Genomic DNA, 14,467 nt, shown 5'->3' on the forward strand with positions numbered 1-14,467 from the left:
TCTAATCTTAGAAAGGTGTCCTAACAATGTCTCACCTTTCAGAAACATCCCAAAAAGCATAAGTGAAGGAAGTCTTCTGTGCTCTGCAACAAAATCCTCAAACCTGTCTCTAGGATCTGTTTATATTGTCTGTAGCCGACAGTCAGACAGCTGAGCTGTAGGCAAAAGATTGGAAAGGACTTTATCTAAAAGAAGGAGTGAAGAAAATAAATATCTGAAGTATAAACATGCTCTCAGTGGAAGAATAACTGTATGAAATGGGTGATAATATGACCTGTTTTCTTTGATACCAAGTAACCGCTGCCAATGATTTGATCTGAGTCTCCTCAAGATTTACATGAGATGGTATGTATATGTCTAAATGGCATGGTATTTAAATGGTATTTATAAAGCTTATAGGTAAGAAACAATAGAGGTGTTCTAAATATTAGGTGTGATCAAAAGGTTTTGCACACAATTCAGGAAGGCCATGTAAATGCTGCAGCAGTAATTTTTGTAATTCAGGATTGTGTGTTTACACACACACAGCCTAACTAAAACTAAGAGACCAGATCATTAAAACAAATGTGTATGCTTTCCTTTAAAAGTCCCCGTGCAAACACAGACTGGCGTTGTTAGTTCAGGGACTTCACACACACATAAACGCATACTCTTTTCCCCTCAATATTTCCTTTTGTGCACGCTGTCGGCTGCTTGCCTCCTCATTTCAGCTTGCCAGATTCATCACAGCATGCTGTGGTCAAACTTGTCATGTCCTGTCTGTAAGGTCTTTAGACATGCTCTTGTGACCACTTCAAGGTGCACATTTGTGATTTGCACCATGGAGTAGAAGCAGTACCTTATAAAAGAATCTCCATCAGCACAGACTGGGTGATATGCTGTGGTCATACTCGTAATGCGTCAAAAGGAAAACATTCAGCACAAATTACAAAGACATCTGGGTGCATTACAATGTGCCTGCTTACAGGCATTTAAAATATTTGTTTTTAACAAAAAAGTCTTTGCCTGATACCTAAATTTCAATTATTACCCCATGAAATGATAAACCATTTCAACAGCTTCACTTCTGAGTCAGTGGAGATGCACTAGATCCTTCAAATGTGGTAACTTTTAAAGAAACTTTAATGGGAATCACAGTGAAATTTCAATCAACTATGGGTCTTGCTTTTTTTAAAGATGATATCTGTCTGAAGTTTTCAATGGTATAGCCTCAGAGCATTACCATCCACAGGAAAAAAAAAAGAAAAAGAAAAATATTTCAAAGCAGAAATAAAGGAAATGCCCAAACTGCTGATTTTATTCTTGGGTGCTTTATCATTTGCTTATTATAGTGAAAAGTTGTGCACTTTTTAGAAAGCCTTCATATGTTTCTGAACCCTCCCATCCAAAAATTCCCAAAAGACACCAGGATGAAGGTTGTAAACATGTGGAGAAGCTACAACGACAGAGGCTAGCGTGGTTTTCATGCTGTTCCAAGCAAGAAAATGGCACATTTGTTATCTTTCCCAACAAAGGGATCTAACCTTGACTATGATGTGTCAGACCTGTGCCAGCTAAGCCTCCCATTGGGTCCAAAGACAAACAGCACATCCGCTAATTAAAAAGAACGCCAGATGGCAAAAACCTCTGTGTAGTTACTTAAATAGTAAGTTTAAATTCATTTTGAGGCTGCAGTAAATCAGTTGCACAGAGTTGTCGTTTAAGATTTTGTTATGAATTTTCATTTTTCTAAACCCGATCGATCATCTTTGCTCAAGGAGCTGAACAATATTCTAGTTTCCTGAATGATAGAAGTGGTCCTCTATGGCATCCATATGCTTTTGTACTTCTGTTTTAGTGATGGATGCTGTCAAGTGACCTACAGGAGATCATCTACAGCACAGATTCTATCTAGAATTAAAAATTTACTTTGTTTCAAGTTTTTTGCTGCTACAGCTCTTTCACATCTAGCCAGCTTAGATTGTTATCACTGTGTTTGGGGTTTTCTTGGAAAGACATGCAGAAAAACTGTAAAATGTGTCAACCTTTACTATATCTTTTTCTTTTGTCATCTGCCAGTGGAGCCACTGAAAGGCAGCCCTATGAAGTGTTTTGGAATCAGTTCAGATTGCAGTCCACATCTCTAACCATGCAACTCTACTAATAGGTCAAAAATTGGACACATATATTCTGAACAATAACTACTGAACAATATGCCTGATTTATTTTTTTTTATTGATTTCATGGAATTTTTAATTGTGATTCATGGAATTTAACCGCTGCCACACACATTTTGAATAATAATATTTAGTGTGCTTGCCTGAAACAAATACTTACTGTGTTTGTTGGTCTTATGATATATCTACTTGGAATGTTCACTTAATCATCTATTTTTATTTTATTTCTTTAGACCAAAGTTCTCTTAACCAAAATTGGGGCAGACCAAACCACAGACAAATTACAAAATCAGCATGTATTATTGATATTTCATTTCCTGTGGCGTAAAGTTCAAAACACCTAAAAAATCAAACATCAAAATCCCATTTTGATTGAGAAAAAGAATGTCAAAATAAAAAACAAAATGCTAAGAAAACAAAAATAGGACGCTTAAATGTATATCTGAGATTTACCATCGTAACCTTTTCGTCTTATCTTTCGTTGGAATCAGAGCACAGCAGCGTTGGATGGTTTTGGCTCTCAAAATCAATCCCTTTTCTTTAAGTCAAAACAAGCATACCCCAAGTTCTTTATCCTTAAGAAAATAGTGTGATCACTTCATAAGCAAAGAAGTTTTTTTATATATATATCTTGTTGTAAAAACAATCATTTAAACAAGTCAGACCTTAAGACCACCGTTAAATAACACTTAAGTATATTGGGCTTTTAAATGACTGCCTTCCAGGTTGCTGCATTTAGGCCTTACCCCATCTTTACCTCTGCTTCTATTATGTAGAAACCAACACACACATACATCTGCTCATACTATACATAGGCACATGCTGAGTTGACACTTGGCTGACCAGTGCAGAACAGAGGGCTGGACCTCCCATTACTGAACAAAAAGCTTGTGGTCTCGCTCCACTGGTGAGGGTGTCAGCAGCTCCCTGTCCACCCAGCCAGAAGCAGGGTAATGGATTGTGTTACTCCTCATTGTTGACATTGCAACAGATCTGAGGTTTAGTATATTCCCATCCTCTCCCTTCTCTCTCGTTTCAATTCCTCTTTTACTGCTTCTCCTTTCTGCTTTCGTCACCCGATGTGTGTCAGATACCTTAACTAAAATCTCTTCAGCAGTGACATTATACAGGTTTTGTTTACATCTGTATATCCTATCTCCTTTGCACTCCGTCAGTGGCCTGACGTGATAAGAGTTTTCTGTTGACTCTATGTGTTACAGAGTGGATTTTCTGGTCAGCAAGTATACTGCTCTGTCACAAATCCACGCATCATGTGTACTGTATAGCTGTTACGTGGATTCAGTTAGTTTTGATCAGATTATACTGCTTCTAAAAAAATCTGACCTGTTTTATCTCCATTGTATTCAAGCAAAACGTTTAGCATGTTGCTAAAAGCTTCTTAAAGGTTTGGCAGTTAGCAGGATTTAAGTGTTAAACAAGTTTTTCTTCTTTTTAGTATATTTGCAAAGCCAATTTTTAAGGGTTTTTTAAATCCTACTTTGTTCACATCTGCGTTTGCCATCATAGTATGTCTACTATCTACACCCCTTTTTGCTGGAACAGCACTCTATTATTATAATCTCAGTGAAACATTGTAAAGCCATTTGAAACACATTACATCCATAATATGATAAAACATTTTGGTTGTGAAAACAGCGATCAAAAAAGTGCGCAGGATACCTTTTATCACAGAGACTGCCTTGTAAAACATTTGCTGGGAATGAAATGAAAGGATCAGGATGTTCTCTAAATTGTCTTTAATCTGATAATTAATAGTTTGTTTGTTTTTGTTATATTTGTTTTGCCCCTTCTGCATTTTCTACCACCATGAGCTATTCTCCTTTCCAGTAAAGAGGACTAATTTCCCACAATTATTTCTTTCTCCCACACTCTCTTTATGTCCTGCAGGCTGTTGCAACAGACCCTTTTCCAGTAAAGATGCTTTATGACAAATCACATGACCAGGTGTGGGTCCTAACCTGGGGGGACATGGACAAAACCCACCCAACACTTCAGGTAAGTGTGAAGTACTTTGCAGCAGTTACTTTTGATAGACAAGCTAAATGGTTCAACTTAAATTACAGCTCTGGGAATGAGAGGGAACTGGATATTAACTATTAAAGGGACACTTAAGCATTTTGTGCTTTGTTTTGTCTCCTGTCTGCAAAAAAAGACAGGCTATTATATCTTTTCTTTAATAAGGAACAGAGAGCTCATCGGTGTCGCAGGCTCGCTTGTTAATCAGTGAACTGTAATCATCGAACATAAAACAAAGCTTAGAGCAGCTATAAAATTACAAAACAGACCTGCTTTTTATCATCCGTCTACACTAGCTTTTTGGTGGTGTGTATTTCTCAACTCTTGATTCGTTCCCTGGGAGAGTATAATCTGCGTTAGCTGTAAAAAGTTTACCAAGCGAGGAAAAACCTGGCTTATAACTAATTGAGCACACTTGTGTGCCAGCGTCCTTTGTTTATGTGATAAGTATTTGTGTGACAAAAACTAATCTATGTATGTTTTAGAGCATTTACCAAGCCAGCAAAACAGCAATTCACAGCTGTGGTGTTGTCGGCTTGTGCCGAGCGTCCCTTTGGGCTGCTGGTGCTGGAGGCTTCACAATTGAGAAATGATCACAGGTGTGGTTGTATTTAATCCACCTCAGGGGATGGGTTGTGACAAGGGAATAGGGAGGAAGATGCAGAGAGGGTCGAGAAGGTGGAGGGAAGAGACCAGAACTGGCACCGATGGAGGATGATGCTGTTTTTAAAGGGCTGGTATTTTTAGGTCTGCCTGTTTTGCATGTGCATCGGTGGAAGATAGTGTCATGAGTAAAGCTACCAAGGGATCGCACTGTAATCTCTGTAAATGACAATAACATGTTTATTGTTCTGCTTTGTCTCTTTGGGTGAAGGGACCGCATTGTAATTAAGTGCGGCCCTGTTTTCTGTCTTTATGATTTGGAGACGTTTATAAGGACTGTGCAATAATGATACAGTCAAATTTACGTGTGTTTCACTTATTTTCAGTATAGATTTTTTTCCCTACTCCAGTTATTTCTTAAGCTCTCAATTTTTTGTGAAATGGTTCTATGAATAACACTTCTCCAGGATACTGTAATGGGTCCATTTTACATCATTATTTTTAGTTTTAATGTTAGATTCTTTCGGATCACAAGGTGCCACTACGCTTTGGCATCAAAAAGTAGTGAAAAGGATAACTGCCTGTACGTGGGTTTTAACAGTTTTCCACTGATTTATAATCTACATGGCCAGACTCCATATGTGTGCATAGATTTCCAATTTCTTCAGGCTTGCACTTCTTCACAGAGTGTAGGTGCATAAGCTGGAGATCTGTGTTTGTGTAGTTATTCCGTTTTAAGGGGAGCACTCAGTGGTTTTGAACTTCTATCAGAGTTGTAATCTTAAAAACAGCAGAAAATTCTATCAAACAATGTTTTTCATCACAGAAGAAAACATGGTTCTCCCTATTTTAATTTTGAAACAAATACAAAGAGCAGCTTTGCATAACAGCTGTGCAGAAAATGCATTTTTGTTATTTTTCATTTTGTTCATTTCCCCCTCTTCCTGCCATGGTTCAGAAGTAATGAATAATTAGTGAACAGGGTAGGAATCAATCAAAAAAATGCAATTGCAGACAAACTGCATAATGGATTGGAGGCCACATGGATCACACCACAAATAAATGGTCTGATAATGTCATTATCATTTGGACTGAATGTAATTGACCTGTTCAGCAGCAGCCTGTCGCTACCAGAGGCACCGCTTCGCTTCGGCAGATCATACATGTGTATGAGTGCGTGTCTCTGCTCGTGCATGTTAATTTGAGCACTCGAGATGTGCGGCTGCACGCAGGTGTGCATTCATCTCAGTGTGTGCAGCATTTTTAAGAAGCCAAGTTTGAGGATGGCTCAGTAATTCTGCAGAAGCACTGAAGAGAACGTGATTGTCAATTCATTAGGGAAGACAAATGGAGGAATCTCTGCCGGGCATAGACAGTCATAGCCTTCCAGACTGTCAGTTCATTCTGTGTTAATGTGCTAAGAAGATATTTAAAACACAAATAGATTTTGTGTTGTTATTTTTGGTTTTGTTGCTTTTTGTTTGTGTTTTCACACACAGCAAAATAGCAACTTTTTAGCCTGGGCTGGCCAAATCAAATGAGTTTTTTTATGCTCTTAATAAAAGGTATTTTAATCCCCCGTCCACCAAACTTTACACTTTGCACAATGCAGTCAGTTCTCCTGGCAATTGCCAGACTCATCCATTGGATTGCAAGATGAAGAAGCTTGATTCGTCACTCCATTAAACATGTTGCTTTTAATTTTCCAACCTTAACCAAGCTGCTATTTTAAGGTCTCTCACATATAGGTTGCTTGCTGTCGACCCAGACCATGACTTTCCCCAAAACTTTACATACACCCACTACCTCTGAAATAGATCCGCCACCCTTGCCACTAACCATAATGAAGCTATTTTGAGTCTGACAGGAGGCTTGAGCTTCTTTGCCCTCTCCATACTTGCTTCCTGTCATCTCTTTAGAAGTACTGTCAATTAAAGTAATAAAAGAGGATTTTAATTATTGCAGCAGTGATTCATTACTGTCGCGCCCATAGGGGCATCAGTTCAGAACGTTCTGACATATCTTTCTGGAAGGCAAGTCTAAACATATTTTGCTCTTTAATTTGATGGTTCTTTTATTAAAATGTATATGTTTTTTTAATTTTCTCAATGCTCATTTTCGCTAAATTTGTATCATGTTTGTAAGAGAATCTCAAGCAACTGTTTCATATTAAAAGAAGTTGACATAAACAATTGTTTGTGTCTTACAAATGTATGATATAAAACACAGAGTCAAAAAATGCAAATCATTAACTTTAGCTGTTCTTGCATGAAGCATTAATCATGATCTTCTTAGTTTCATTGGACCCGGGGTGTGCTTTATTGCTCTCCAGGAACAACTAGTAACTCTAAAAGAGTGTATTAGCAAAGCACAATGAATGCAGTTGCATGGGGTAATATTAAAATGCCTCATAAAATGTATTTAATTAGCGGAAAAATAATGGAGTATTTGAAGAATGCCATCTAATTTAGACATCACGTAGCTGGAAAAAGAATGAAAAAGAAAAAAACTACACATGGCATCTGCAGAGTGAATGTTGTAGAGAGGCAGAAGCTAACCAAGAAGCTACTTGGTTAGTAGCTTCAAAAATCCCCCTTAGGTGTCAGATAAGCCAGCAAGGCAGTGGCCGAGAAAAACTCAACTGGGCCTTAGTCTTGGTCTTGAGTACATGAATATGAAATCGAGGGATGAAGAATAACAAAAGGAAAGCCACTGGCATTAAGTTGTAAACACCTGCAGCCCACAAACCACCAGAGTTGCCTAATAATACATGAGTAATAGTACACTGAACCTCATTAACTCCCATCATTGTATTCTGCAACTGTTGTAATGACTTTTTGTTAATGAGGACTTGTTTCATGTCTCGCAAGCAATGAGAAACAGGCTGATCTGTTTTGTTAAAAATGGATGAGATATTCAGCAGAGTGGGGGAAAAGAGAGCACTTCTGAGGGGTATTTCTGTAGTGTAGCAAAAGAAACTTAAACTGCTATTTTTATTTCCTTAGATTTTATAGCTCTGACGAAGAAATGCAGTCTTCCCCCCCCACCGGGCATCAGGTAGAGGTTTAGCTTCGGAGTTGAAGGCGTAGACATTTCGATTTAACACTTAGCTCTTTCTAGTTTAAAAAATATTCTGTATGCTCTCCAGCAACATTTTCCTAGGTGTCTAAAGAGGAGTTTGCAAACTGAGAAGGAAAACAAGCAGATTTGACCAGATCATGGCAGCATACATGATGAAGCATGTCTCATGGATAAGGTGGTTTATCAGGACTGTATCAAAAGTGGAGGCGCTCTCCGAGCACCTTAGAAGCATGCTGATTCAGTGCCAGCTGTATGACATGAGAGATGGGGCTTTTATTGTGGTGTGTGCTTCTTAGACAACCATCACTAATCAAGATGCTTTACGGAGAACTGAGATAGGGCCGTGCTTCACCAGCTCAAGTCTTATAATGTAGATGTTTATCTGTTTCACAATATATGAGGCTGTCACCCGAACAAGCTCTGATTCTTAAGACCTAACATATGAGCCTTACAGTAATTCCTCTTACAGAAGATAGAAGCAGTGCATTCTGACAAAGCTTCACAGTTTGGCTAAAAGCTGCAAACTAAAGTAAGCATCTGTGTTCAGACATACGGACACCTAACCAGAAACATACATACAACCCTACAGTCAGACATTCATTCTAAGGTGCACACTTCCATACATACAAATCGTTGCCCACTATGGCCCAAAATAAAGGGGAAACGATTAAGGGAAAGCTAACTTATACAATGTGATTGTATAAGTTAGTCGTGCAAAACAAATCAGAGACTGAACTAACCTGATAGGCTGAGGAAGACTGTGATTGTGATGATTACCTTTGGTTTTAAAATTAGAGTGTGCTACAGTGAGGAGACCCTGGTTACAGGGTAAGAGAGGCTGGCTGCAGTGATAAGGACTAAGATGCTCTGCTATGTAAGCAGGGACCTGTCCATGCTGAGCTTTATATGTTAATAACAGGATTTTAAAGTGTATTCTGAATTTTATTGCCAGAGAAGATTAGCAAGAATAGGTGTAAAGCAAGTATACGGTTACTTTAACAGTTGTTATGGTACAATAATCACACATCGGAATCCTAAACAACTCGTTAGAATGTTGTTTCTCTTGGTTACAATAATATGGTTTAAGATCATGTCAGCCTACATAATTCCCATTACGTTTAGTGAGGCATATCTTGTTATAGTGCAGTGCTCTTTTAGGAAACCATGGCTTCTGGAATCCATGTGGATATTGCTCTGAAATTACAACCCAACCTATTTCCCATTGTATGCTCAACAGCAGCAGCAAAGACAGTGAAATGTAACACACCATTCTAAACTCTAATTAGATTTGTGTGGTTGCATGGAAAACAGTTTTCTAGCAAGTGTTGTTTTAAACTGTGAATTGTATAGCTAAAAGGTGCATAGTGTATATTTCCAAAATCTTAGAAATGTTTAATATCAGTGAGTGAATAAAATTTTAAAAAATCTCAAATAGTCCTTAATTAGGAAAATTCCGATTGAAGACCGTGTGAAGTTCGGCTTTTGAAGGATTACGCTGAAAACATTCAAGGGTTTAAACCACAAAAATAATGTATTTGCATTGGTGTTAGATAGTAAATACTGTATTCATTTTACATTTTTCTGGAACTGTCTACAGGTTATTCCTCAAGCCAGTGTGGGTGAAGTACATCATGCCATACGTACAACTTTTCAGAGGGTGAACGACTTCTTCATTCCTCCAACTAACCTCATCATCACTCACGTGAGGTAAATCCGTACCCATTTAGCAGCCTTTCACCTTAAAACAGGTGACCTTATTGCTCTCGCTCATCGTAGCTGTCCCACTAAAGCAAAGGAGAAAAGAGCAAATGAGAATTATAATGAGAACCTCGATGTGTATTAATCACTGCACAAAAATTCTAGAAAGGCTATTAACCTCTTCTGTGAACTTTGCCAATTTAGGTTTGCCTTTGTCTTTCTCAAAAATGAGCCCGCGGTTCACAAGATTGATCTGGAGACCCTTCACCGTGTCAAGACCATCAGCCTAAAGAACAACAGCTGCATCCCAGTGAGCATGGCCTACACACACCTGAGTGGCTTCTACTTCATCCAGTGCCAGACCAAGAGCCTTCTCGCCCCACAACAGCTTCTGATCGACAGTGTGACAGACGCCGTGATTGGGCCAAACCTCAATGTCACAGGCCAGGCTTTTGTGTCTCCAGACGGGCGCTACATTGTGACACCTGACCCACAGAGCTCAAAGCTGATAGTACAGACAGTGTCATTCCAAGGGGAGCTGAGTCTGAACCAGGAAATAGACGAGCCTGTGGCGGTCTCTGATCTTGTTTTTCAACCTTCTTTCACGGAGTCCAACCAGCATGTGGCCGTTGCCACCTCGGGCTCAGGAACGGACCTGCTCTTTGCCGATCTGTCCTCAGGCCACACCGAGGTTCTCCGGAGCCTCAAGCAGCCCCTGGCCCCCCAAGCCTGGCCCTGGGGAGGCCCTAACAGAGTGGTTGTCTCCAGTGGGTTGTTTGGACAATATCTGGTGACACCATCAGCTGAGTCCCTCTTTGTTCTTAATGGCAAACAGAGAACGCCGCACTGCGAGGTGTCAGACATCAAGAGAGGCAACACAGTTGTCTGGGTTGGAGAGGTATGAGTGACAAGGAAAAACAAAAGTGAACAAGATTTAGAATTAGGGGGAAAACGGAAAGATCAGGCCAAATTACCTATTATTAAGATTTATGTGAACATAAGTTGTGGACTCAACCCTGGGACTGAGCAAGAGAGAAACCTGCCTGGGTTTGTTGTAACAAAAGTACACGTAAAAATAGAGTAATTGAGAAAATATTCCGAAAATCTGTTGTGATATTTATATTGGGAGAAAGTGTCAATGCCGTTCAGTGCAACAGTGATCTATGTGCACTTAACTATACAGAATTGTACATTATTGCACTTCCTTCCATGTTATCACAGCAAATAGATACCTGAAGAGGGGTTATAACAAACTATGAACTATGCACAATGCTCACTTTTTTTAGACTAAAAAGCTTTCCAGTTTTTGTTTATCTCAACAATGTTTGTCGTTTTCACCAGTGCCACATATAATCACCACAAACTGTCTGTCCCGTCTGCCTTTAGTGTCCTGAGTGCGTGTCCTGAGTCCTTTTAAAAGCTACCACCACCATCTGTTTACTCGCCTTTGTCATGGTATTGTACTGTATTCTCCCTCTGAAAGCTTTCATTCTCCTAATGCTGGCAGAGGTTGGCTTTATACACGTGTAATACCCTTATTTACATTGTCTGTCCAAAGAGCTCAATTGGTCCGTTAGCCGTCGACAATGGATGTTGCAGTGGAAGCCTAGCCTGAAATGAAAAGTAGATCTTTTGGTCTCTTGCAATGTTATAATCTGTCCCCTGCTGTTTCACATTTATTCTGAACCTGCAGTACAGCTCTGAGCTGTGAAGCCTGAAAATGCCACTTATACCACTTAGCAGATTCCCTCAGGGTAATGACTCCAGTTTACACTGACCCATATGCTGAGGCCAAGCCAAAGTAGCATCAGTGCTGCTATCTGACAGGCTGTGAGCATTTGTAGATCTCCTAAGAGAGCCGTGCATCAAGATCAAACAAGTCAGGTAGACTAGACACTTCTCACTTGGTAATTAGTGAGAGAAAAAACTTTCTGGAAAGAAGTCACGCATGTACACAAAAATATATTCTATATTTCAAAGTCTTGCAACCTGTTTCAAAAGTAGGGATACATTTTGACAGCAATATGTACTGTATTAAACAGTTTTCCTTTTTTTCAGGAATATTAATTGTCAAATTGCAAAAAGTACTAAGTGTGTTTATTACTTAAACACTGTATTCCTACTTTTGAACTAAAAAGGCTAGAGTGTCTGTCTGAGAGCAGCAAGTGAATAAACACCAGCAAATCTCCATCTGTCAAAATAGCAGATATTTCCTATCTGTGGTTGAACTGCATCAGCTTCTGTGTAACTACATTTTCCACTTGCACTAATCATCATAATGATGATCCATTAGCAGCAATATAGCGCTGCGGCTTCTCTGCAGATGTAATAATGCCATCAAAAATTACTGGAACCATAAAGTCTCTTATCATTCCTGGCTTTTCATATAAGTGCCAGTCTATATATGAATGCAGAGCTTGGACAGCACTTTTGATGGTTTTTACATAGTAGATGAAAATTGGCTACAGTTTGGGGGTAATTATTATTTTTTTTTTTTTTGCCTTTTTGTCTTTGTGAGACTTTTAGTAAGCTACTTTAGGAAAAGCACTTATGTGATGTTATGTGGAATATACAGAACATAAAGTTTAAAAAAAAAATTAAATCAAAAGTTTTTGAGATCTGCCAATTATGTAAGGACAGTCTGACTTGCCACAGAAGAAAAAAATAAAAATCATTTATTTGACCTAGTCGCACAATGCTTCTACATTTGATACTGAATGTAACTAAAATAAGTATCAAACATGAGCTTGGTGTGAAACAGTTGTTCATTCATCGAGTCACCATGACAAGCAGTTCTATTACATTTCAGGCATATTTTCATACAGTGAGTTTCAAGTGGTACAAGTTCAGTTTTGTCTCACGTCAACAGCTGCCTCAGGGTCTTTGTGCCAGTTTTTATAATCAGTTATAAAAACACCTGAAATTGTAACGTTCTCCCACAGTTGGCCTGCTTGTCTCACATATTTAACAGGTGTTTAACATGACCCTCTTCTTTTTTAGAGACCTTCTTTGGCAACTATTCAATTAATTTGCTCTGCATTTCTCTCTCAGTATGCTGTTCTTAACATTTGATTAATTCAGACGCTGCTAATACAAAATCAGGACTTGAAGCTGTGTTCTGAAGATCTTTGTGACAGCGTAGATTTTACATTTGTGTAGGTAAAAGCATTATTCTTTGCACGAAGCCCAGCGTGGAGTTGCTGGTAATTAAATCACGTTTAAAAAAACAAACAAAAACCAGTACTTTACAAAACAGTAGGATCAATGCTTAATCACGTGGCAAAAGGAATATTTTTGTTAATTTTTTGTGAATTTAAATCTTGTACATGTTGTCATCACAGCACAAATGCTCACAGCCTTTGAGATCCAACAGTTCCTGACCTTTTAATGGCAGGCCGTGAATATTAAAGACATAATTAAACGTCATTTACCAAGATGTCAAAGACCAGCTTGAGTGTGAAAAAACTACTGTAAATCCAAATGGAGTCTTGTGGTGTATCTGCAACCTAAATGAAATAATAATCATTTTTCCTAATACGTAGTTGTGCCTGTTACTCCAGTCCCCAATGCGATGCAATGTGTAGGGTAGAACACAGGAGCGAAGCAGATTCGTCCTTCTTGTTTGTGACTTCGGTATTTGCTGCTAATCTGCCATGAAAACCGTTCCGGCATGAAAGTATGACTGAATTAACTTTCTGAAGGCAAAGATTCAATGATGTTTCCTAGACCACTGTTGCACTGAGGAGAGAAAAATATACGTATATATATATAAATATATATCTGACATACATTTATGCTATCATGCTTTTAATGGAAATTTCTTAAATTTTTAATCCAGTTTTCTGTCTCAAAAAAAAAGAATAAATCTGGCTCTGATGCTTCCTAAAGTCACTATCCCATCCAAAGTCACTTCCCAATGGCTCTAATCAAGTAATAAACAGTATTTGACAACTCTTAACACATGCATGTAATGAAAATAGGCCTCCAGTATGATCACGGACCTCTTGGTGATCTCTCACAGTCACATACAGTTCACAGTTGCTTGTATAAAAGTCACTTTTATGTCTTCTCATTGTCACGTCTTTCAGCTTTTCTCTTAAGGTCGATTGAGCAGTAAAACATTGCTACTAGAGTCAAGGAGAGCAAGAACAAAGAGACTGCACCTGCGCTTGCTGATATAACTACATAACTGGCTCACTTATGTTGTTTGTTTGGATCTACCTTCAGTGTCACATGACTATTTCTGTACCTCTCCTTTAACCCTAAAGTAAGGGGCTGAAGAGCTGAACCGCTTGGTGTGATAGACATTGATAGGAACCACTGTTGTAGATATCATTGTTCATGTTTAGAACACGTTCAGACATGACAAAACTGACTGTACAGTTTTCTTTATGCATTTTGTGTGTTCTGGTTTATGAGGGAATTGTTTTGTAAGAAAAAAATCGAAATAAATATATTGTAAAAATCATTCAAGTGTGTTTTCACCTCATTACTGTTAGAAACTGGGATAAGCTAGCTAATTAATTTGTCTATTGCACTAATTTGATTATTTATAGCGCTTCACAATTCCCCCTTTTTTAAATCTTTGTCAATATCAATTTGGGGGGGTTTTTTGTTTGTTTGTTTTTTTGCATCTAACCTGGTTTGCATGTGAACATGGCCACAAATTTGCTGGTAATTAGAACTATATTCTATATTATTCTGTCCAAGTGCCAAGTATAAAAATGAATTACATTACAAATAGACTCAAGCATTCTGAAATCCCATTTGATACCCATTTTGGGTGTTTTCTGGTCATTCGGTGGTTATCAAATCAGATTATTTGTAATCACACATTGCCAGCAGCTGCTAGTAGGCTCAGTACGTTGCCGTTATCTCATTCAACAGTGGTC

At 38.5% G+C, this 14,467-nt stretch overlaps 1 protein-coding gene across 1 annotated transcript in view; it reads left to right on the forward strand.

Annotated features, from left to right (window-relative positions):
• fstl4 (follistatin-like 4) overlaps positions 1-14,033 on the forward strand; it is a 200,932-nt gene extending 186,899 nt beyond the window's left edge. Inside the window, exons 14-16 of the mRNA XM_005727726.1 lie at positions 4,065-4,172; positions 9,475-9,584; positions 9,780-14,033. Of these exons, the coding sequence (XP_005727783.1) occupies positions 4,065-4,172; positions 9,475-9,584; positions 9,780-10,479 (918 nt within the window). The 3' untranslated portion in view covers positions 10,480-14,033. The remainder of the gene's footprint in view (positions 1-4,064; positions 4,173-9,474; positions 9,585-9,779) is intronic.
• Positions 14,034-14,467: the final 434 nt, after the last annotated feature.

Source organism: Pundamilia nyererei, unplaced genomic scaffold (genome assembly GCF_000239375.1).
Source record: "Pundamilia nyererei isolate P.nyererei 1_Seehausen unplaced genomic scaffold, PunNye1.0 scaffold00026, whole genome shotgun sequence".
In the NCBI taxonomy this organism is placed as follows: domain Eukaryota; kingdom Metazoa; phylum Chordata; class Actinopteri; order Cichliformes; family Cichlidae; genus Pundamilia; species Pundamilia nyererei.